The sequence below is a fragment of the Falco biarmicus genome, chromosome 1 (assembly GCF_023638135.1).
Source record: "Falco biarmicus isolate bFalBia1 chromosome 1, bFalBia1.pri, whole genome shotgun sequence".
Lineage (NCBI taxonomy): Eukaryota > Metazoa > Chordata > Aves > Falconiformes > Falconidae > Falco > Falco biarmicus.
The window spans coordinates 21,983,169-22,009,420 of NC_079288.1; the positions used below are offsets into that span (position 1 = coordinate 21,983,169).

General features: G+C 43.2%; 1 protein-coding gene across 8 annotated transcripts in view; it reads right to left on the minus strand.

Annotated features, from left to right (window-relative positions):
- Positions 1 to 26,252, minus strand: part of CUX1 (cut like homeobox 1) — a 281,378-nt gene that overhangs the window by 227,243 nt on the left and 27,883 nt on the right. For all 8 annotated transcript variants that reach the window (XM_056326650.1, XM_056326647.1, XM_056326649.1 and 5 more), the window contains exon 2: positions 3,024 to 3,134. In XM_056326650.1, the coding sequence (XP_056182625.1) occupies positions 3,024 to 3,134 (111 nt within the window). The remainder of the gene's footprint in view (positions 1 to 3,023; positions 3,135 to 26,252) is intronic.

The following is a 26,252-nucleotide window of genomic DNA, read 5'->3' on the forward strand; positions in this document are numbered from 1 at the left end:
TTGAGACTGAAAATACCACACAACACCTATGAGCTCTTCAAAGGTGTGAGGAGGTAAAAAGTATTGTTGCAATAACAGGAATTAAGAACCCTTCCCAAAAGTTTCTGCATGTAAAAACCACCACCAAAGTTTCTGTCCTCATAAGGTTCCCAAACCCAAGACACTTCTTCCACAGTCGTCTCCCAGCATGCCAAGTCAGAAATAGTATTTTAACATTTTTAAAAACCAAAAGCCCTAGAGTCATTCCTATAAACATGAAAATACCGTATTTCTTTTGCAGCAACTGGATAATTTGCAAGGAAGGCACAAATGACCCAAACAGATCTACCACATTTTTTTAACCTAAAAAGAAACAGCAGTACCCTCAGTTGCATTAGTAATTTTTCAAATCCTTTCCTGCTACGCAGGAGATGGCTTTCAAGCAGACATCATGGAAAGTCTAGAGGACATCCCAGACAGCAATGGACAGGAAAGTCAAGGCCATCACCACTTGTGTCCTGATTTATGGTGAGACTGGCTACAGCAGAGGGAAAGATGCTGGCGCAGGCGAAACAGCTGCTGCACTGACGGGGATGCATGCGAATGAAAAAGAAAACGGGAAGTTTTTAAAAAAATCGTTGCATTTAACAATTCCACCTTTGCCAGTTTGGGTGGGTTTATTACTAAAAGTTGTGTCTTCGTTGTCGAAATTTAAACTAAGCTGTATGCTGGGTTATTTATTTATCTGAGAACGGTTCCACCTGCAAGCTGGTTTTCTACTACCAAACTCTTTTTCCCTATTATTAGCAAGAGCATTTTGATGCTTACAGAGCCACGGCTACCACTTGCCCCCGGGACGGGAGAGGTTGCCCCCATCAAACCTTCCAGACCTGAGCTACTCCCTCCACGCCTCCGGAACCCACCAGTCTGTTGCAGCTGGCTACCATTATAGTTCCAATACTTTCTTCTAATTTGATCCCATTTTCATTTTCATCCATTCATTTCATCCCATTTCAGAAGAAAGAGGGGTTAGATGGTGCTGCCGTCCAGAAACAAAGCTGCAGAAGGAGCATCACAGGAGAGAAGGCAAAGACAGGCTATAAAAGACATCCATGCAAGCTTATAAAGCTATGCTGTTTGACGGGAGCCCCAGGACAAAAGATGAGGATGTAGAATTTCCCCGCATCTCCCCCTGAACATCAGGGCTGCTCAGAGCCCCTGTTGCGAACCCAGTCCCTGAACGAATAAAACACCTTCCGTGTAATATTCTGGAAGAGAACAGAGGCTACAGAATTATGTTTTGTAAAATTATATTTAAAACCTTACCATGATTTAACTTCCCTATCTTGCTTACTGGAAAGAGCTAATTGCGTATTGTTTTCCCACTGTCTCTCTTGAAGTAACTACGCAGAGTATGTAATTTTCCTCTGCGCATCCAACTCCCACCGAGTTACCAAGGCCCTCGCACAATGCACTTTAAAAGTGCAGTGTGGGTTGGTTTGTGTTTTGTTTCTCCCCACAGTAACCTTCTGCTCCATAAAAATAAAATTAGCCTGAAGAAATCATCCTGAAACACATCTGTAAACAAGCTATGGGCTAGGAGCTGGCAGCCAGGGCCGTATTCTGAAGAATCTGTCGTTTCCCTCCAGGAAAAGGAGGAAAGCAGCAGGGAACTCAGGTGAAGCCCTTGCAGAATGAACTTCAGCTTCTAGCAAACAAGTTGAAAAACGGGGGCCCAGAAGTTTATTTGGATTTTCCGTATTATTTCCTACACTCTGTATTTTCTCACTTCGCTCCTTCCTCTTCTTCCCAACACTCTGCTCTCTCCTGCAAAGGGAATCAACTCATCCCTCCACCCTCTCGGAGCTACTGCAGTCACTCCCCATATTCTTCTGCTCCTTTCTGTTCCTTCAAAGCCGCAGCCCCCAGATTTGCTCTTCTCCAAAGGGAGCTGATTTCTGCCCCACAGAACCTCCTCAGGGGGTCAGTTAAACACCCCCCCTTCCCCAGAACTCCCTCCCGATGGTCCCTTTGCCCTCTCTGGGTCGGACCCTCCAGCATCGCTCCCTCTGTGCCAAGAGGAAGCAAAGCAGCATCTGCTACTCGAGAGGCGGCGGTAAAGGTTAGAAGTGCTGCCTGCTCCCTCTCTCCCAGGAAGATAATTGGAAGGAACCAATACTTGCATGTCAGTTATCTGGAATGAGCTTTGAAACCCTAGAACATTCCTGGATGAACAGATTGCTGGCAATCATCGGGGGGAAGAAAAAAAAACCAAAAACAAACACCACAAAACAAACAAGCAAGCAACTCTACACATTGCTACGCATTCATTAGTTTACAACACGGGTTAATATGTATTTTTGATGTAACTGTGCGTACACATACACAGACAGGCACACTGCACACACGCTAACGTGAGCATGGAAGAGTTGAAATACTCCCAGCTTCCTCCACGCAATATTCACCTTTCCGAGGTTTGCCTGCCATCAGTCCTGACACCTTTTCCACACCACCTGCTGTGTGCGATGCACATCCTCCGAGGGGAGTTTCCTAAAGAGCTCAGCCCTGACCTTGTTGTATTTCCAGTGAAATCAACAGCAAAACTTCATTTGATTTTTCATGGAAAAATGAGCATCTTTGAAGTTACGCCCTTGATATAGATTTATTTAGGCAGCAAAATGTCGCTTTCTACATCCAAGTGCTAAGAGTTTGGATTACTTAAGAATTTTTTTTTTTGCAATTCTCCAGGTTTTCCATTATTACAAAATGTAGAGCAAGCCCGTTTGAAAGTTAATGTTCATACTTCCTCCAAAAAATGTCAATTCATATTTCATTTTTTACAGAATGCAAGATCTGCCTGATTAGAAAGCCATCAAAGATAAGCAGTCTTGAGTTAAGATGGTGAACTTAGCAATACGTACAAGAAAATTATGGAAACAAGTCATTAAAAAAAAAAAAAAATGAACCCCCAAACCACTTACACAGACCTCGTACCATGTATTACTGTCAGAAACTCAACAGACGTGAATAGCTTTTCTCCTTACCTCTGGAGTGTTTTTCTTGAACTCGCGACTTTGCTCAATAAGTTTTTTCCTAGACTGCTCACTTTCATCTTGCCGGTTAGCCAATATTGTTGCTGTGGCATCAAGCTCTCTCTGTCAAGAAAAACAAAACGACAACAAAAAAAGGAATTAGAAGGAGAACTCCGTTTCTCACCGAAATCAAACCAAAAGCTCGTACAGAACATCACATCACTTGGAATACCAAGGCGGCTGGACTACAGAGCAGTACAGAACGAGCATGAAGCCTCCAGAAACGCAACCCCTTGATTAACATCAAATGAAGTTCCACAACCTTTCTGATTCTGTCTTGCAGCCAAACCCCCACCGTTTTTCTCAAAAGCATTCATGGTTTTGACACAACGTCACACAGGATAGCAGCGGTGCCAGGCATACACACCTCCTAGTAACTTCCCAAATCCCATGAAGATTACAGATCTTGCACGTGTTCAAGCACGTGTTTGATCTGCCTGCTGTTTAAAGATACTGGATTTTCCCTTCTTGAGCCAGTCTTCAAAAAATTATTATGATTAACTCAAATATTAGTTAACCTTACACTTCAGCCTAGATTGGTCATGCTTCAATCACTCTTAATTTCAAATTACATACTGTATATAATTCTATGCTGCTGCAATGCTCTTTTTCCATTTAAGCCTTTCCTTATCTGAATACAAAATCACCTTTTCCTACTATTGGAGTCTATCACTCCAATATTATTAGCAAGTATCTCCATTTCCTCCCAAAAATGCATCTTTTTTTGGATCACCTGATGAACGCCAGATTGTCTTCCAACAGCTTCTACCAGGCTCAGCCTACAGACCATTGCCCGACTCCGTCCACGTGCATTATCCCACTCACAGTTTACTCAGTGCTGTGCTTCCAAATGTCACCGTAATAGATTGAATGGGTCACTTATCAGCGCATAAACCAACAATACTAAATCTTCCGTGGCAGTTTATTCATTTTCTGCAGTATTTCCATGTAACATGAAAATATATGAAGGCTGAACCCCTCCACTCAGCTATGTACATCATTCCCCAAGTCACGCAGAGTTATAACCAAGGAGTCATGTAAGGAACTGGGCACTGGTTTCCCTCCCTTATTAATTCAAAAGGAGAAAAACCTGGCTGTGAGGAAGAAGTCCACGACAAGCAAGAAGATGCTAGAGCAAGACATCAGGTCTCCTCCGCGGCTATCTTTATCGCATCACTCTGCCAACATGCCTCCAACCTGCGTGCAAAAACCTCACCATCCTCCACCAAAATGCCTGCCCCATCACTGGCGTTTGTTCGTAACTCAACAACCTGTCCAAACCAGATGGAACAACCAAGCCTGGGAGCTCCTGGCGGCTCTCAGGCCACGTCCCCACCAGTCAGGTCCTCTCCTGGTACCACCACACACTAACATCACAGCACGAGAGAAGGGGATTTGGTTACGACAAGACGGTTAGCATTAAAAGCTTACCGTGCACGGGGTCATACTTACTTCCCAGTGGAACTAGGCACCCAGTATGGGGAACAAAATGGGAAAACAAAACATCTGCCTCTTCCTTTTTTGCAGAGGTGTTAGAAATAGTAACAGACAGAAGGTACCTACAGGACACCTGCTAAGCCCCTGTTCTGCAAGTTTAAAAAAAATAACTAGCAGGTAGATACTAGATACTCTGTGATAAAGAAGCCTAATTCCAAATTCTTAGTTATATTTCCTTATGGGTAAATCCTGTAACTTTGAATGATGGGATGGGTGTACTCTTGCTTTACGTGACTCCACAGTTTGACTTCTGGAAGGAAAAAAAAAAAAAAAAAGAAAAGAAATGCCTTCTGCAGTTCCCCACTGAAAAGGATCAATACTTTTTTCCCCCCTTTAGGTTTATTACCATGAAACTAAGAGACTTTGGGGTTTTTTTGTGATAACTATATGGACCATAGTTACCTTAATCCTTGGAAATAAGCTAAATATGACAAATGGATTTGAAGCTAAGCAGCATGCTGGAGCCAGTGACCTAATTATTGTCACTGTAAAGCTTCAAAAACCCTCTATTTCTGACTTTGAGGAAAAAAACAGGGCAATATGTCCACCAGATCTTGGTTTGGAATTCTGTAACATATGTGAAATCTATTGCAGAAAAGTGGGAAATACTTAACAGTTGGATAAACCACATTTGAAATTCATCCCAGCTAAGTTTATGCAAGAAAAAAGAGCAACAGAAACCAATGTGGTTAAGCAGTACTATAAAGAGCAATATAACGGCTAAGCAGAAGGCTTTTAAAAAATATAAACAATCTGGTACGGCCAGCAACTTGGAAAACTATATTTAAAAAGGAAGCACACATTTAAAGCAAAGCAAAGAAAACACAAATCGTGAAGCATGAGGGAATTTCAGTAGACCAAGGAATCAAACGCTTTGTTTTATGATATACAGTGCTAGCAAGTAACTTTACAAATAGCAAATTAGACTTTTGGAAACCTGTACTTCCAAGTTTAGCTACAAGAAAAAGAGCCGATTAAAAACTAAACCCTATTTCATATTTTGTGCCTTTATGAAGAGAAGAGTCAGGCAGCAAATGAAGAGTAACTTCACACCCTCGCTGCCCGATTGATACCGGTGCCACAACGCACTTACTATGGGCACCTTCCCATTACTTACAGCATTCCTTCAGGGACAGGTCTGATCATTTCTCACCACAAAACATTTCCTTATGTGACCCCCCCCCCCAGGGCCAGACATCGCCGAGGAGAGGTGCCAGCACCCAACTACACTGAACTGTTCGATGCCGTGGGCTGAAGCCCACACGCTCAAGCTCTTGCCCTGCATTTATGAACAACCGATGCACTGATGCGGTTCCAGCTGAGGAGCTGTAGGTATCTAGCCCCGTATACAAGATCTGATGTAAAACGAGACACTAAGTCTTCAAGCTCTGTCACAGTTAATAAGCCCCAAATCAAAACTATTTGAAAAATTGCTGATTTTTTTCTTCCTTACCTGATTTCAATCGCGTACAAAGTTTCATCTGTTCAAACCCAGTAATAGATACAGGATTACAACCCACAGTTTTTCATACTTCTGTGAGTTAACCTCATGAGATACCCCAATTTTTGTAAAAATTCAATGTGGCAAATGCATTATTTCTGCAAGCAAGGACGTATCAAGGAGTAAGTAGTAATAACTTTGAGATTTCAAACCTGGGTACTGTAGGGCACTCAAAGGCATGCATGCTCCCCAAGCCTTGCAACCACCCTCTAAGTAGCAATCAAGTAACAGGAGGTGCAAGACTGCACAGAGGTCTATCAGAGAGTCCTTTGGAGTGTTACAAAAATAGGAGACCGCCTCTCAGTATCATTCTCCACACCTTTGAGATCAAAAAGGTTCCAATGAAAAGCTAACACAAATCAGGGCTCAAAGGTGTTGCAGCGGTGACCTGCCTACAGAAAGGATTCAAAGCCTGGAAGCTTTAGTTCCACTGATTCAACACCGGCTAATAAACTTTCTGGTCAAAAATAGCCACCATTCAATCGCCCCTGCAAAAAGTGAGTCACTACTCGGAGCACATTTTGAGAGAGAAGCAGCCAGACCATCATCCCTTCCCCTTGCCCTAAAGTCCCATCGATTTAGGGCAGGCACAGCTCATGCTGCTTACGCCACAGATAACTAAAGAACTCTCTCCAGGGTTTCTGCTCTGACCCATTTCATCAAATTTATTGGGGGTGGGAAGGGAGGAGCCGAGAAAGTCTTACGCTCCTAGTGCAGGAGTCATTAAAAGCAATCCTCAGAAAACAACCATTAAAAGGTTTCTCTCATGCAGTAGAGAAAAATCCTAAAACTAGGAGGGTCAATCTGCTACCCACGGTAACAACAACGAACTTGGAGTGAATTCGTCTTGCTTTAAGGCAAGTACTTCCAGGCTCCTCCAGGCTGCCCAGGAGCCACCCCTGCTCACCCTGCCCCATCACCCCCGTGCTGTCACGGCTGCGCAGGGGGTCAGCAGGAAAGCCAGCCTGCTGGAAGCACATCCCACCTCTCCCCTCCCAACCTTGGTTCCACTGAAGAATTCCCTGTCCGGGCCCCTCCGACAGCTCCACCGCGTGGTACCATCACAAAAGGGAGGTGGGAAAGCACCGCTGGAGCCAGGGGGCTGGTGGAGTCCCCCCTTTCCCAGCACCAGCCTGCAATGAGGTTGACCCCAAGTAATTACGAAACTCCAGCCTGGCTGCAGGCAGGTTTCAAGGTTGTTTTCCTTTACAGCTGACATGCCTTGCCCTACAAGATGCATACCTTGATAATCACCCAGCCAGCAGCTCCAGCAACAGCCAGGCTACATCCTCCTGCCACCACCTCCCCAAGCCCAGTCCCGTGGGCTCCCCAAGAACTACTCCCTCGGGAGAACGATTCTAGAAAGCAACTGGGGGTTCTGACTATTTATGGTGTCCATTCCGTCATCCAAAGGGTGGAAGAAAATGAAACCGTGTAAGCAGAGAGAACCCCACGGTGCCGCTCGCCCCTGCCCTGCTCCGCTTATGTGAGCAAAACTGGACCGAAAAGATGAATTTGTGTGAAAAGCAAAGCTGGGGCAAGGAGAGCACCCTCCGCTTTATGGGCACTGCGGAAGGGAACAGGGGGTACCCAGAAAGGATATATAGGGAATGCGAATTCGGGAGCGTGACGGTGGGAAAGGTGCATGTGCCTGCAATGCAGCTCTCCCAGCAGGAGCGAAGAGGCGACAGCAACACTGGACTCATCACCTCTGGTCCGCAAAGGCACGGCGGAGGCAAAGACCATGCCGGTCCCCCAGCAAAGCTGCCCAAACACCGCACCACCATCACCTATCATTACCATTAGTCAGTCTCTGTTCAGAAGCACTATTCCTACATTTCACATAGGAAAAGTTACAAAACCCAGCAATAATCATCCACAAGTACTGCAATGTAACTGTATCCCAAAATTATGTTATTCTCTCATTTTAAAACGCTTACCCCTTCCTGCGTTTACCACAAGCCTCTTACACTGGCGCAAGAAACACAGCACAACTTTAAGAGAGACTGATTTTTTTCCTGGTAGACTTCTAGTCATGGACACAAGGCTTCAAAAGCCTTAAGCAAGGCTTCAGATGTTAACAGCACATTTTCACCATAAACCTCACCTTACTTAACAAGGATAGACACAACTCACAACTGCACGTAGATTAGGAACCTTCTACCAGTAAACCTAGCAGTAACCATTTCCCTTGAAATCTTGTTTCTGTGTATTTAAGGTATTTCCCTTTATCATCCATTCCAACAGTTACCCAGTCTACATGATTATCTGCTACTGAAAGTTTTCAGTAGTCTCATTTTTGTTTTCATCCTCTCTCAGGATTGCATTTGTCAGATCTATCAAAGCTCTCAGTGTAGCTTTTTGCAATTTTTAATTTCCTGTTAAAGGAAAATTTCTACGATGACACCAACGTAGAAGCGTCTGGCACAGCTCTGCATATGCACAGCCTACTTGTCTCCGGGAAATTTTACATTTCTCCAACATAGCTTAGGCAATCTACCCTTCAATCTTAAAAACCCCATAGTTTTCACCTGTCCAGAACCCTACATACCCATGACATAAGTATTTCAGAAATAATTCCGAAATGATAGCCTGCTTTGTGAGCTTGATGTGTTCCTTTGGTGAAAAACCAAACAGGCAAGCTCACTTGATAAAGCTCTAGATTACGGCAAGGGAAGCAGCCACAAAGTCGACATCGGGAATTTTTGTTCATGTCTATCTTGACTGTAAAAAGCAGGCACGGATTCCAATCTGAAAGCACTCAGAAAGGGAAAATGTACGGTAAGAATGCAACAGCGGAAGAAGTTTATTCTCCGTAAAATGAATTTGCGCCTGCCTTGCTGCAAAGCCCCTTTTTTAACACAAGCAAAAGGGAACATCAGGGAGTTCAATGAGAGCGCAACACCTCAAGGACCACCCTTCCCCTGCCTTACAAATCAGCACTGAATGACGAACAAATAACAAGCAAAGACCAGAATAGCTGTTTTACACTCCTGGAGAAAAAAAAAAATCAAAACCCACAAACATTAAACAAAACATGTTTCTCAAGAAGCATTTTGCCATTTGGCAAACTGATGCAACCACCTTTCACACACAGAATTAGTTAGGAAATTTCAATAAACACATTTTATTTCCATGTACTGAAGTAATTTGACTCCAAGGATGTTTTTAGACAAGCTTTAACTGGAACAAATTTTGTGCTCTATGCAATGCTTTTGGACAGCGAGTCAACGTGTGTGGTGGCCACCGCATAAAGCAAAGGCAGAACAAAAGTGAAGGTGCTGATGTAGCTATCAGTGAGATACCTTAACTAAGAGGCTCTTATAAAATGAAAGGAAAATGTAAAAAAAAAAAATCGTTGTGGCTTTGTTCACAATAACACCAGCCAGTACCACAAACAGGGAAAGCCTATCAAAAAATCTTGCAAGAGGAGAAAGCTAGTACCGGCTTTTCAAAAGGAGCTACTATCAGCATAAACCAGCCGCATAAATATCTACGCCAGCAACAAATGCACTAACATGGGAAAAGATTGCCAGTGCCAGAGCCAACACCATTATGCCTTTTTTTCTACACCTTGAATTCAAAACTTTTTAGAAAACGCAAGGAAGGGGAGCCTGTCCAGAGCTAAAATGACTTTAATGGCAAAGGTCTGCACTCAAGACGCATTTCCTCTCATGCAGCAAAGTAAGAAAACATTGCCTGTTTGTTCCTAAAGGTAGTTTTCACCTCCTGGCATTACTTATTCCCCCTTCCCACCCTCCTCAAAATGATGTGGAGGATGGGGCTGGAGGATGCCTTCGCAAGCCCCAGGTCTGACGTTGGCTGTAGCCACTGGGCTGGCGCTGCGCTCCCACTTCTCTCCAGAAAGGAGGTTCTGGTTTCATTCTCAGCACCCTCAAACCCTAACACCAAAAGCTGCTCTCCTCCTCCTCGTGTTCCTCAGCTTCTACACCAGACGGTTAGTCATCTTCTGTCTTTGATCCCACCAGGTCTATCCTCACCTCGACGCGACCGTGCAGCTGAACTCAGCTGGAAGGTGCCACCCAGACCCCAGCAGCACTGGCTGCTCTCTGCATCCTGAAGCCTGCTCCTCTCCAAGCCTCCTTTGGAGGTGCTCACATAGGTGCTCTGCTACCCACAGCACTGCGAAACCACCAGCTTCCATGACCTTACCCAAGAAGACCTTGCAGCTCAACTACCTGGCCAAAAAAACCCAAAGCAACCTGCCAGCAAACTTACTCCATCAGCTACTAGGTTTTGCGTTTCAGTTCATCACACTTTTAAATTCCTAAAATTCTTAAAAAATAAACACAAGTGTTAGCTGGGGGGAGGGCTGCCTTGTTTTTGCAAAGGCAGCATCTTCCAGCCCGGCTGGGTACCGCTTACAGCTTCAGACTTCCCACACATTCCTTTTCACACTCTTCCACTTAAAAGTGGAAGTTCAAACTAGTTGCTTCAATAGCTACAACAGGAAAGGCCAAAAAGTAATGAATTAATTTAAACGTCGCTGCAGTTGGGCTCCCCAGAAGGGAGGATTTCAGGCAGCTAGCAAGGGTACAGCACGCAGCCGCAAGCGTTGCTCCAACGCAGAGCAATCTGCTCACCCCTCGTCTTCTGGCCACGCAGTAAGTCACACTACAACCGCGTGAACCCCTGCCCCCTGCTCTATGCCACTGAGGGCTTTTGACGTGATAAAATTAAGTTAGTTGATCATGCAGACGCCGGTTAATGACTAAAAAAAAAAAAAAATAAAAAAAAAAGCCTCAGCTTAATATTTGTGACTTGCATAGCAGCTAAAGGGTGGTGGAGAATCAAGCTACATCTTCTGCCAAATAAAAGTAATTATGGGAAACCAAAGGAAACCTATGGTTGCTTGCAAGGATTCAGCCTAAGCAAGTCACAAAGTAAAACCCATCTGCTATCTGCTTGCCCTCCTACCTGGTGGGCTGATCAGAAGCTGCCCAAGAAGCAATGCCATGCTCACCATAGCTCTCACCACACCACAGCAGGCAACTTACCCTTTTAAGTGGCAACTGAGGCCACGCTATCAAGGTCCCAGCCAGGCCATGCTGCCCTTCCCGCTGCTGCTGGGGCAGGGGGGTCTCCCTGGTCCCCACGGACCCCAACAGCTGCACGTGGGAAGGAGGGAGGAAAACAGAACAGCCCAAACCCCTTCTGATACCAGCAAATCATCAAGTTTTACCATGCCCCAGAAAACACATGGGTTTAGACAGTTTTTAAAAGAGCTTTGACCCTTTTAAAAAAAAAAAAAAAAAAAGAGGGGGGTGATTAACTGATGAGTAATTACAAACTACTTAATGCACTATTCTTACCACTTGTTTCAGGAGAGGAACGCAGCGGCGGTGTCGAGGTGGAAAGGGATTACGCTGCCATTTTGTAATCAAACACTAACGTCTTACTTCCAACTACGATCAGCTTCATGAGTTACATTAAATAATTCTTTTGACCGCAGATCAAAGCGAAATATAGTCTTAAAAGAGGGGTTTAAATAACAAAAAGTTCAACCCTTTACCTAAGCTCTGTTACATCATTTAAAGTATTTAGTTACTCCCCTTTGCAGCCCCAGCTTTGCTAGTAAATGAAGCATGACTGTGCTTGAAGGAAGACGCATACTGTAACACAGACCAGGATTTATAACTTGTTATACAGGTTGCCACCAATAAATCAATAATATATACAGATATACAGTCTTGTTTCAGTGCTAGTTCTGGGAACTTACCATTCAAAAAAAAAAATAAACTCAAGCTTTTTTTGCTTTGTTGTTATTCTAAATGAAAACAAACTCATTGCTCACATTTAACTTCACCCAAATCCCAACTACGCTAAGTGCCATTTAGAACAAAACTTCACAACTATTTTTCCTTTGACGACACATTCATTTTATTTTTAGATTTATTTTTTTTTAACCACGGTTAACCATTCCAGCCAGACCACCTGTCCACCCTCAAGACCATCACAACCACCACTCAATAATCCTTCGGTCTTCAAACGCCAGCACCAATCTGAAAGCTACTTAAGCCGTTTCCTAACATTCAGACATAAAATATTTACCAACAAAAGTATAAATACACACTAAAAGAGCAACCTAAAAATACTTCTAAAACCACATTCCAATGATGTAATTCCTTGAGGGATGGGAAAAAATTACTATGGACTTGAACTAACACAACACCTCGTTTCGCTCCCTTCTCATGTTCCTGGGCATGGCAGAAGTGGTATAATAGCGGAATAAACTATCCCACTGTGGCAAACATGGTTTGGAAAGATGGGGCTAGTCTTAACTCGGAATTTCTTGTTGTTATTAGTTTAAAATCCTTACCAAGAGGCACATGCACTACGGGAAATCCTACAAAATGCATCTTGAAAAGAGGCGACCCCCCTCTAGCAGGCTTCATTTCACCTGCCCCTATTGCTGCCGATGAAGGGATGCGTCTGGGTACCGAGATGCTCCCCCACCAATGGCTTGTGACTGTCACGATGCTGTCCCCACTGGGAGCAGCACCCTGGCCCCGCGGCACCGACAGGCACCACAGCACTCTGCAGAGGAAGCTGGATGGGGAACTCGTGTTAAGAAATCAGTAGGAACAAAAACAAGATCAGAAGAAAATTACTGGCAAATGACACTGCGGTTTGATAAACAGTTTAGGCAGGAAAAGTATCTGGCAGAGCGTTTCCAGAGAGCGGTCCTTGACTCCAGACTAACGGGCTTCCTCCCTTGGTCCGGGTTTGTTGACTTTCTGGGCATGCTGTAAGGTTTATGCATTTTCCCATGATGGGAAAAATACAGCTTTTTTGAGAAGTCGCCTGTGAATGCAATGGGTGAATGTTTTCTGAAAAATTATAAATAGGAAACAAGCAAGCAACATTTTCTTTATTTAGGTTTTCGCTACTACTGAAGTCCCATTTCGGCCTCTCAGTGTTCTCTTGGATCTAAATCCCAAATAATGACTCCGCTTGGCACAACAACACACAAGGGTATAAATGTATGCCTGGCATTTAATACCAACAGCAAGCGTTACATATTTTGGACAATTAAACAGAATCCCAGATTTTGAAGCCTTTCTGCAAAATTTTTATAGGCTTTCATATTTCATCTGGATGATTACCGTTCAGCATGAGCATCACACTTCACATGCAAGTGAAACCGAGAGGCAGGGGCGGTGGAAAGCAGAATGCCTTTCCTAGCTAGGTGTTTCCCAATAACATACTGCAATACTTAGTTAAGCTCATTTTCTGTGACATGAAAACAGCAGAATTGACTCATGAAGCAAAAGTAGCTGATGTACAGTCACAAGGAGGCAGGCTCGGAGGTGATAGCATGCGTAACTGCATGTAACAAAACCCAATGCTCTCAGTGTTAATAACGTTGCAAGCTAGTTTAAAACCAGGAGTATTATTCTCTATACAGTCTGTTTTTAACACACTGTCTGTTGTTTTGGGTTTTTTTAAATCAACATTTCTGGTAGCATACCCTAAATGGTATATTGGGAATTTTTATAAAAGTCTTCTAGAAACCATGCGTTAGCAATGGCAGGCATAAAATATATTTAAAATACTGCAAATCTGGCATTTCCAATCAGCGGATGGCATGAGCACCGAATCATGGACAGCCAATGTCTGCCTGCTCCACGAACACACCTAAGGTAGAGAGTACAGCTGAAATACTTTTTTAACCATAAAAAACTTCTTTAGTGATAATTTATAGAATTCCCCCACTATCCACTGTGACAAATCACACTAAAATGAAAACAACAGATTTAGCTGCAGTGGCACTGTCAACCTTGCTATGATACACTGTCACTAAAAACCCCTTAATTTTGGCTATCAAATACAATTTCAATTTCTTGCACTTTAGAGCAGTAAAAACAATTCTGCAAAGACTCTGTGTTTACAATCCCTCAGTAAAGAATGCAGCTGTCTCAATCAATGCTGATTGTCTGTTAATTAGTTCAGTTTTTACAAGCTGATGGAACAGATTACTTCATTCCCTCCTGCACCCAGAAACTCTACAAATACAGTTATCTACGATACAGTAATATTTGCTTCCTGGCAATTTAGGGAGGTGGATGATGTGCTAGGGACTCAAGTGATCTCTTTACCCAGAAAACATTGAGGTTTGTACCTTTCCAGGCGCTCCGTCATACAGCAATTTTCAGTCCCTACATATACATCTCTCTCTCCTATATGAAAACTGAAATAAAGAGCAACACTTCCCAGCACAGCGGGACTGCCGCCTCTCTTTTTTGCTGTGGCTGAAACCAAGTCCAGTTATCTAAAGTCCTTTAGGAACAAAAGTCAGGTTTTGGTGAATAATTTCCTACCTATATCTTGTATCTCATCAGAATCACATCTCTGAACCAAAACCGCGTTCCAATTGGTGACCGACAGCAGCAAGCTAAAGGTTTTTAGCGAGTGGTTTGAAGTTGCTATCGCCATTCCCCATCCCCATGCGCTTTTCAGACAAACCAGAAATAAGTCGCTGGATCACCTCTGAGCCACTCAGTCTCAGACTCACTGCTCTACCATCTCCATCCTTTTAAGAAAAGCCAAATTTAGCTTTCGTGTACGCACAGGGGAGCGTTGGACACCCTCATCCAAATGCCAGAAAGCACTTCTGCTGAGAAAACTGACGGAATACTATGAAGCCCTAGGTCCAGCAATAGGAAAGTTTGATCCAAAAATGCCTCTTTTGAGATGACACAATATGCTACACATTATATAAAACAACAATTTTCACTCTGAGACCATTTTTTTTTCTCTCTCAGCTTAGATCCTTCACGATTAGGAAAAAAAAAAGAAGAAAAAAAAGAGTTCTAGATAAAAAGCATCTAGGTATTTAAAAAGAAAACACATTTCTGGTATGAGCTGAATATGTAACTACTAAACTTATTGCAGATGCAGCAATTGGACAGATATGAAGCCCCACAAAACCGTGTATGAGACCACCAGAACTGGGTTTTGGCAGTGTATCTGGCTGATAAGTACAAAAGATAATCTAAATAAAACAGTAATTCTTCCACACAGAGACATCTACAGACATCTGCTTCAAGAGCAGCATCACAGAGAGTCTAAAACCGCTTAATGCTTTTCAGAGTTCAGTATACAAAAAAATATGAGAGTTTAATTTTTGCATTATGAAGACAGTCATCCAAAGCAGATCATTGAAAATTCCTTGTAGAAAATTCTCTGGATCCACAGAAACAGCACTGGGGAAGAAAAAGTTTGAAATGCAGCGGTCACCTTGCATTAGAAATGTTAACCTGAGCAATAAGGGAACCAAGATCAACAACCATTCAGCTGGAGCCCGATAATTATTTTCAGCTGCTGTTTTTCCCTTAACTTCAGTTAAATCGTATTTCCACGGTCCTATTGGCAAAGGTCAGACTCTGCTTAAACCCACCACAGGTTTATTCTGCTTTCCTGCCTCTCCCCTTCTTTCACATCACCCAGGAAAAAGACTTAGAATATAATCCTGGCTTTCCAAAGTTCTTATGGAGACTGGAGTAAAAATGGAGGGGGCTGTATGTTGTTTATTAGGGGTCTTTATTGTTCTTTTTAAAAAAAAAAAAAGTGTTATCCTGATACTTCTTTGGGATTTTTCGTTGCCTGTCCCATTCTGCAAGCTGCCTTACCCACCCAGTTTTGAGGACAACGGGTTGGCTTCACCGTCTGCACAACAAACAAGCCACCACTGCTAAACATGCTGCATCAAACGCTGCGTTTACTAACACGGGCTTGACTATTACTGCTATGGCACTCAGACGCTTTCTGGGCTTTCATGTGGAGGGCACAGCCAGTTACAACCCTGGGAAGTTTCACCAGAATTCCTCCTTGAACTGGTGCCACGCACTTGGCTGCCTGACGTTGCAACATCCGAGCTGCATCTTTTCCCACGCAGGGCCGAGGCAGCACGGAGCAGGAGCCTGCATCCCTGCGATGCCCTACACCTGCCGCGGCTGGAGGCAGCGCTGGGGCTCCTGTGCGAGCCATCCCGGCACCCACAGCTACATCGGATTCCTATTAGGAGAGAATAATTTGGAAAAATTTGGGCTAGATGCTGTTTGATGTACCGCTGCAAATTACACATTATCAGTAAGCACTCAGAATAGTTTCCCGCAATGCCTTGGGTTATATTAGTGACATGACTATAAATCAATCTTTAATTCTTGTGCTTCACATGCAGCAATATGCGGGGTTCTGCAGTTGCAGACAAAAAAAAAATAAATCTCAAAAGGATTTGCCAACATTTCTTTGATCTCTATTGGTACTCAGTGGGAAACATGCTTTAAAGTTTTAACTTGTGCAGGTTTGCTGTGGGATGAACTCTTAAAATGAGAAATGTTTGGGAAAAAGCAACGCATGTTATGTCACTTTTTCAGGGCACCACCATTAAAGAAGTTACAAGGTAAAACAACCACCCACATACACTTTCTTATTTTTGTGTAAAATCTCACTTGATTTGTTCCTGTATCTTTCATGCTTTGTACTTTATACATTTCTAGACAGATGGATTATGCTTGAGAAAATTGTCTAGGATAGAAGGGAAGAGGGATTTATGCTATGAAGTCAGGAATTACGCTTTGAAAGCACAATTCCTTCCGTGTTTCTGCCCAAGCAATAACAGGGACAGGAGAAACCACCAACAATTAAACCAGAGAGATACCCAGAACACAGACTCCTCCTTGCCCATCAATTCACGGGGTCTGCAGCAGTCCTGCACTGCCCTGTCCCGTGCCCTTCGTTACCACGTGTGGAAGCTGGTTGGAGAAACAATAGACATGATGCAGAATGCCTTTTCTTCTTCTGATACTCCTGCAGCACACCCTAACATTGTGCTTTAACCCAGCCCTTCGTAGGTAAGGAGTAAGGCTACTTCTGCATTTTAACACCAACTATACGCACAGTCCAAGTTCAGTTCCAAAAACACCTTTCTACCAAGTGCCCTAAATATTCAGCCAAGAAAGAATGACAAAATGACACCTTACTTTTGTCATGATGTGCTTTCCTTTACCATACATCTAAGGTAAGCAGAATGCTATCTGCATAATGGATTCAGCCCTGGAGTAAGTCTGGACTGCCGAGGCTGGTGAACCTGAGGTAACATTCCATCACTTATTTACTGCATCTCTAAAGCATTTCAGATTCTAAGCTGAATATATATTTCACACAGTACCAAAACTTTTAAATATCCACAGGAAGATTTCATTTTTATAGGCAATAAACATTAAATCTAAAGGACTGGAACATAAAAAGTGTTTTAATACCATATAAATCACCTTTCCCTAGACAGAATAAATCTCTGAAGGTTTTAAGGACTGCAATATAAATTTTTATGGCAAATTATCTACATAGGAATTACTTGCATGAGATGCACTTTCACTTCTCTTTCTCATTTGCATAGTGCTGACAATCTTTTCAATCACAACGTTCAATCCAATTTGGAAAGTCCAGAACACAATGCGCAGAAACGCCGGGCGAAACGCTGGGTGGTTCCTCCTCCTCTTCATCAAGATGCTTCTCACCGCTGCTCCCTCTATCAAACACAGAATCTGGCTTCACTGAGGTAACAACACTAATATATAAAAATTAAGGCTCAGATGAATAGCTACAACCTCTTTGGAAAGCATGTGTTGGCTTTTCTAACAGAGAAGCCCTGCTACTAGCCCTGGCAGCTGAGAGGAGCTCACTTCACGCTGGGAGCAAGAGTCCTCTAAAGCAAAGAGTGACGACCATCTGATTGGGAAGGTCCAGGTGGAGACGCAACAGCCAGATTGTTCTGTGAGATGCTCAGATGGGACATGTAAAGGTAGTGATGGGGGGGGTGTCTCCATCCAATGCTCTGCTAGGACGATGCCCAAGCAGAGCTGACCTAGTTCGGGGGACGGTCGCTTTCCAGGCAGGACCTCAAGCTAGAGATGTTCTGGAGATCCCTGCCATCCCACATGCCTACAAAGCCAGGATCTTTCATTTCGATGCCTCCAAAGGAGACCAACTGTAATGAGACAGCACCCTCAGCCAGGTTTCTAAAAGGCTCTGACTTCCACCTAAACAGTTAACAACCGCAGAAGGTGAGAGGCCGGTTATTATCCGTGGTGAAACAATAAGCGATGGCTCCTGAAAGCTTCTGTCCCAGCCTGTCAGCCTAAATACTTCCTCATAACTACAGCAGAAACACGCACAAGATGTGTAATTCCCAGGTCTCTGAAGCACAGCTATCCTCAAAGGACAGGCACCGCAGAGGTGTGGTGTACCACTGTTACCAAAAATACTTGGGTTTGTTCACCATTTCATTACAGCAAAAACGTGCTGACAAGGATTCTCATCAAAAAGGGCCGGAATCGGTTCTTGGAAAACCTCCTGTCACCTCAGAGTCAGGTCTGAAAGGTGCTCCGTACTTCACCGAATCTTACCCTCGAGGGAAATCTGGGTAAAAACAAAGTTAAAGCACCTGAAGAACAGCAAAGTCCCAAGAAAAAAATAATAAAATAATTTTTTAAAAATTACAAAAATAGGAAGTTCGCAGCAAGAGCTAAGAATAGCACCGCATCATTTCCAATGTATATTTCCCCTGGAAAACATTTTCAGGACTCCGGTACTACCAATCAAATTAAGATAACACAGCAGAGGAAGAAACACAAGTTGGTTCCCAGACAGTTTCCTACGCTTCAAAGGTATTTACTTAATAAGTACCATGTATGGATAAAATGAGATCATCAACCTAGTCATAAGACAGTTCTCCACATTTTTAATGAAATCTCACAGCGTATGATTTAAAGAGTGATCGCTTGTGCACACCGACTACAGGCCGCGTGTGCAGCGAGCCCAGCTGCCAGAACACCCCGAGACGTCAGAGGCTGAGACCGCTGCCCCAGCAGGGGAGGGAGCCATCCACTGAAAGGAGCCAACGTCGGTGAATCTCAAAATAAAAAATTACAGGGTCATTTCCAAGACAGAGAGTTTTGGCCAACGAAATGAGGTATTGGCTTTCTATCTGATGAAGGAGTGAAGTGACATAAAGCTTTCTTCCATATGATTTCACAAGCTTTTATTACTTTCCTGAATTATCTTTGAATCTGGAGGATGGAATATTATTTTCTTTTGAAATACCAGGTTGTTGCTAGTCTTCCCACTTGTACAATCCACAAAACCTATTAACATTTTCAGTAATTAATGCTAATACTTGAGAAAAAACGCCATTGTGTTAAGAAATGCTTTAACAAGATCAAGAAAGAAAACAAGTGCTTCTCAGACTGTACATAATTTCTTTCGCTACATGATTTTTTTTTCTTCCCCCATAGAAAACAAAGTTGGGACTATGTATCGCTGTGTTCTAGCACCCACCTTCACCCACAATACTGTGCAAATTTTACAAAAATATTTATTTCCTCAAACTGAACACTTCCATAGACCACCTCCTCTCCAAACGTCTCTTTTTTGGGGGAAAAAAATAAAATAGGGGGTGGGGGGAGCTTTTGAGCTTTCCTCTGCCCACAGCCTTAAGCAGTTTGGTAGACAGGAGGAGCTACCCTGGATTTTTCTTTCCAATACTCTGAATCAAGGTCTATTTTTAATGAATTGGGCCCCTGCAAAAGATGAGTTTCAGATGCTTCAGGATCACGTATCTCACTGCTGGAGACCCACGACGACCCAGCTGTGCAAGGGGGCTATCGAGGCTGGTACACCCGGCTCTCCGCACAGTGCAAGGGCACCCACCCAGAGGGGTCCCATGGACCAGGGCTCCCCTTTAACCCAGGCTGATGAACTTCAGAGCCCTGGAACCAAGACATACCCAACTGGAAAGTCTGAGTCAAGCTGAGGCTGTTTTCCCAAACAGATCATGAAAGAATATTCAGACCTAAATTCAGAGCAGCCCAACTATGTGTTTTATAGGATATTTATCTATGAATCAGCAGATCACAGACTCGGAAGGCCAGACATTCTTCCCACTCCAGCCTTTAGTCATTCGAGCAGGAGAGCCAAGAAAGAACTCGCTGAGGAAGTTTTCACCAGTACTTTTCAGGAAAAAAAGCAAAGGTTTAAAAAAATAATTTGAAAACAGCAACCCTGAAGCTAGCAAACAGAGACATTCCACCAGGAAGAAGCAGGGAACTGAAATGCCAAGGCAAAAAGCACACTTGCTGCTTTGGGGTGGAGGGCATCTTCAACATAACTACCTTTTAAGCAGTTTGAGCTTATAGTCAAACACACCACCATCACCCCCTGGTCTAATGCATCCAACTAAACGGTATATAAATTCCTCGGAAAAAAGAGTAGTTTCGAAGATGAAATAGAAGTTGAGGAAATGTTTGGTACATGGGTCAAAACGGGCCCTTCAAGGCCGCCACGTTCAGAAGAACCGCTAAGTGTGAGCTGCACCTGTGGCTCCGTTCTCCCAGCCCCTCTCCTTGCATAAACCCATGTCAACGTCCTCCAGCGCAGCGAACCCACCTGGGAAAACCATCTAATCCAGGAAAAGGCACCAAAACCTAGAGAGCACTGCACACCCTGCTCTATCTCGGTGACAGAAGCAAGCATGGCCTGGCTCAGCACCTTGGGAAATAAATCATTACCCTTTACGAAATTCCAATTTTTCTATTTTAAGTTATAGGCCTTTGAACTTGAAATATTACCAAAAAATAATGCAACCCTACGCCTGCCCATGGCACTGGCCAGGAGCTGGGAGCTGGCTCCCGGGTTTGCCAGTGGATGGGGGGGGAGTGGGGGGACCAGGGCTGGGACCCCAGTTTGCTCCACACGCTTTGGTGCAAAGTGGTCCCCAGCAAGTACCATCACCAGAGCAGGGGGACCAGACTGGGCAATATGGACACAGAAGGCAACCCTAGAACTCTGAACGCTGGCACCTTCTTCAATTACCCCAAAATAATGTGGTTCTTTGTGGAAAACTGTAATCCAAAGCCTAAACCACAAGGCCTTTTCTGGATGGTACTAACAAGACCGTAGCATCTGCTGTCAAGTTTAATGAGTTCCCCCAAAGCTACACACAAACCTCAGATAAATCTGTGAAACAAAATCTTTTCCTTCTGGGTACAGGTCAGTTCAAGAGTTAATTGACTTCTCCACACCTTGCTCCTAAGGGATGCCTCAGCCATAGAACAGAACGGAGGTCTATGGTGCATATATATATATTTATATTTTTTTAATATATTTATATATAGTTATATGAATGATCTGTGGCATATATATGTATGTGTGTGGTGTTAGAGGATGCTGCAATTCAGAACTTCAAGCACGTTGCCCCAGAGAAGATCAAATTTTTTACTTCAAACACTACCACCACCCAAAAAAAAAAAAAAAAGAAGAAGAAGAAGAAGAAGAAGAAGAAGAAGAAGAAGGGGAAAAAAAGAAAGGTTTTCAATGACATCAAGACCCAGACAGGATACCTAGTTACTTCTGGGCAACTGATCTGGCTTGGGCAGGTTTCCTCAACCATACGATCCAACTGCATTATTCCCCTTCAAATACACGCAGCAGCTTTTCCTTGAGCAGATGTTCTCCTGCAAGGTTCCAAGGAGCAACCCAAACCCTTCATCACCTCCGGACCAGAAGCTTCCTCACGTTAACACCAGAGACCCAGCAAAAACACCCCGTGCGGCTGCTGGCACAGGTACGTGTTTTTGATAACATCAGGATTAAAAGTTCTCGGTAAGATTCAGGGTGTACTGTTCCGTACTTTTAAAATACCTACTATCGTGTAAAGAAAACTGTATTTCTGTAAAAGCAACCATAGGCTGTGCCCTGGGAACCCTCAGGATGAAAATGGCCAGGCTCAGCCCCAGATGGCACTGCCTATCGCTCCCCCGCACCTCTCGGCTACAGGAACGGTGCCAACGGATGCCACCAGCGAAGGTACACGTGGAACCCCCCTGCCAGCCCACCCTCCAGGGACCCCATCCCATTTACGCATCCCAGCACCTTCCCGCCTCGGTCAGGGTGGGAGCAGGGGTAGCCCCTCGTCACCAACCAGCGCCCAGGGATCTGTGGTCACTGCCTTGAGACGAAAACGGCAATAGGAACGTCCTGCTCGACGGGGCCGATGGACAAACTCCCAAACCGTTTCATTAATTCACTGAAAAAGAACACCACCGCACAAAAACCCAAACAAACACACACACACACTCCCGAAACCTATGGCATTAGAGAGACCCCAAAATACTGCTCTGTTCTGTACAGCAGAAGGCGCTGGGTGGGATTTTTTATTATTTTTTTTTTAATTTTTACTTAAATACAAGCTGGAACGATCATATCTAAATCATCGACAAAGAATTAAACAAGATTTGATCACAGTTATTTGCAGAATATCCCATGACTGGCTGCTGCTGTTCAGGTAACGCAGTCACAGCCTCCACGTTAATCCCCCCATTCCCACCCCCCACCCCCCTTTTTTTTATATATATATATTTTATTTTATTTTTTAAAAAAAAATAATTGTTCACATTTCTACAGAAGCAATGGATTTTATGATTTCAGGACAGACTCCAGGGTTCTCATTATTTTCTACAGGACACCCCGAAGCAGGAACTGACGAGCCCCCTCCCATGGCTGCCCTGGTGGGAGGTGGGCTCCAGCCCCCCCCCCCCCCCCTTTAACAAGGGGGGCCCTTTAACTCCGAGCAGCCCACAGCATCTCAGGGCACCACCTGAGAAGAGGGAGAATCTGTCCTTCTCCCCTCACATGCAAAAATTAAGAGAAGGAATTTATCACTACGCTTTTTATAACCTGCTGTGTTGTTAAACTGCCACGCATTATTAGAATTTCAGAGAGATTCGATAATAGTTTTGACATAAAAACCCAGGTACTTTTTTGTTTTCGGGAGACTTGGAATGACAAATCAACCCCGCTGTCAGCTCAGCCTTGCCTATCTGCTCTGATTTATTTACGTATTTCTGCTGTCAGCCAGCCAAGACCCGGGGAGCAATACCTGTGAGGGTGACCCAGCTGGCACCTTGCTGGAACGCGAGTCAGGAACGCTCTCCTCATCTCCTGTACCCATCCCTCCCTCCGCGCTTCCACATCATCCACGACTAAGAGCAAAAGAAACCGGTAAAGAAAACACACTGGTTTCTAAACCAGGTTTTACATACCGGAACGTTCATAAGGGACAGGTTTAGTGGTCACATTGGAGAGAGAATCCAAAGTTTTGTTTTGCACAAAGCCACCCATCCTTTTAAAGCTGTTGTACCTTCAGGTGTGCTAAAGGCCACCAGCAAGGAGTTAAAACAGCAATCAGATTTGGCAGGGAAGTGTTATCAAGGTTGGTAAGGGACATGTGTAAGAACTGGAGAATGATGGCAAAACCTAAACAAGTTGATCTCATTCTTCTCCAGGAGAACATAAAGTGGTCAAAGTCCTCCCAGAGCACAAGGGTGCATTCACAACTGCATCAATAATCCTGTTCCTCGGAAAAACTAATTAAAAGACAAACTGGCACTAGTGAACTCTGGGGAGAGGTTTAATGATCCAACTTGAAGTATCTGGTTAAAGGAGATATTTTGTTCACAGCAACATCCCAGGTTTTGTGATCTTTAAGAATCTCAAACCTACATTCAAACATGGTATGATCCCCCTTCGTAATTAACTCTGGAGTGACTAAGAGTTTACTCAGTACAAAGCAGGAGCTATTTTTTAAACACTGTTTACAGGAAAGGTCATCAGGTTTATCTCGGTATATGGTTGCCCAAGTGACCCATACCCTTCCACTACTACTTAGTAACCGTTGCCCAAATATAAATGGAAAGGATGCCAGAACGTGGAGTATCTCCTGCTCCTTGTATCTGAACCAAGGAGTACAGTAAAGCCGAGCAGCAAAGGAAAAGTTTTCAACTCGACTAGAAGGAGCAATGACAAAAAAAGGCGTCTTTTGTTTTAAAGAAAGAAAAAAAAATATGGCACTAGATACACAGCACCTTGCAGGAAATCCTGCCAGATAGCATCTGCTATATAAAACTGGGATTTTTCACTGCAGTGACACAATTTGCATAAGTTGTCTTGAAAAAAAAAAAAAAAAAAAGTTATTCTACCTGGCCCAATGCACTGCATTTTGCTGGGCAAAGGAAAAAAAAAGGATTGCTATGACAATTAAAAAAAAAAAAAAAAAACCAAAAAACCAAAAAGAAGGTGGTTTGGTTGTTGTGTTGGTTTTTTTATATACCTAATGCTTCATATTCCAGTGTAAGAATGCATTCAGTTTAAACTACAGAAGATAAAGAGAAGTTGGGAAACCTGTTTACATTTTTGTCTTTGCACAATCCTGTGCATTAGCAGGCCAGCAATAGTAACGAAAGTAACTCGTCACAAACAGTTCAAGCCTGCCAGCAACAAAAATTAATGGGAAGGCAAGGATTTTCTTTTGATGTTGGAAATGCTCCAGTAAAAACTGGTTTGTACATGGGAACATGGTGTCAGACTAGAAGAGAATCAGCTTGTCTGACTTGTGGTTTTCTTGACAACATTCATCTTCTCTTGGCCTGATAGAGAGCAATTAGTGCTTGTCAGTTGAATCATGTGTTATTAAGATCATTCAGGCATTTTTTAATTATGATTACCTAAACAGACAGCAAAAAAAAAATTCTCAAGCAACTTTAACAATCCACTTCCTTTTCAGATGCTTCCAAGTCTTTTCTCCTTTAATGTTTTAAAAGGTGTAGTATTTTACCTGCAAAAACCTTAGTACCTTTTCCATTTTAAACACATTAAAAAAAAAAAAAGACTGTAGCCTAAAATCTATGCACTATCACTTTATCAGCTGCTGCTTCAGCAATGATATTTTTTTTTCCAGTTAAAAAGCAGATCAGTCTTCTATAAACCTAGGAAGCTGCTCTATATGCCAAGACTTGTTTTAAAAGCTCTAAAACAATGCCCAATAGGTTTATAACGATACAGCATTCCTAATACATACTTCTTTCTTTCACCATCGCAGATTTAGAATCAGGATATGAACACTGTCAGGCATGACATCATCTTTGGGTGGTGTTTAAAACTCCTCCCCAAATAAAATGGTTCCTTATCACTGACTTGGACAGTTTTTCCCACTGAAAAGAAAGCAAAAAGCAAGACAAGACTAGACATACCATTTCTAGTTATTTAAATTCCAGCTATCAGAGTAATTGGATTTTATAGACCTCGCACGGATGATGAGATCAGGAGAACTTTAGTTTTATGTCGGGGCTTAGAATACCGCTTCTAGATGATGCTTTTGTTTCTTCCCTTTGGCATTTCTCCCTTCTCTTTATCAGGGGATTTTTCAAGTTTCTATATTGAAATTTCCTTTTTTTTTTTTTTTTTTTTTTTTTAATCTTTTCCCCTCCTGCTCGCTGTAAACCTTGGCCCGCAGAATTTGCAAGCTCTTCTTGCTATACCATCTGCTCCTGTACAAGGCCAGCACAGCATCCATCAGGAACTGGGAAATTAAGGTCCCATTCAGTGGAAACAGCAATATCCCTGGAAGCCTATGAACCAGTCACTCTCAGTGCCTCCGTGAGCGGTGCATTTACAGCACAGATGCAAAAGAAGGGGGTTTAAAAGGAATACACATTTCCAAACAAACAGAGTAAATATTTAGCGTGCGCATTGATTTTAATAGGCATCAAAATCTCACTCCTAAAATGAATGATATTCAAGTATCTATTACCAATTCCCAGGAGTACATCTAATGAAGGATCCTTGAGGATTTTTCTTTTTGGAAAGATTCTTCATGTTCGTTTGCAGCAACAGCAGGAAAACAGAACAGTCACAAGATGTCTTTGCCTACCATCAATACTGTATTCAATACCGTATTTAAGGGGGGGAAGTCTCATACAGGGAACAGCAAGTATTTTAGGAAGAAAACAGACGATAACAGCCAATTTCCTGGACTGGAACAGATGCGAGTTAATGGCACGCTTTCTAATAAACACCTAAAACCTTATTAAAATGGCAACCGGGCAGATGAAGGATGAAGGGACTACTTCGTGCATGCAGAAAAGCAAAAAAGGAATTCTTAGGATTATTTCAATTTAGATTCGGCTCTCTTATGGGCTCTGGTTCCAGGATATTATGTGTCTCATTCTTCCATTGGGAAGAATCTTGCAGACTAGTTCCAAAGTACCGTGGAGAAAAAAAGGAAATTACTCATTTTTGGCTGAGCTCTGAGCAGAACATTATTT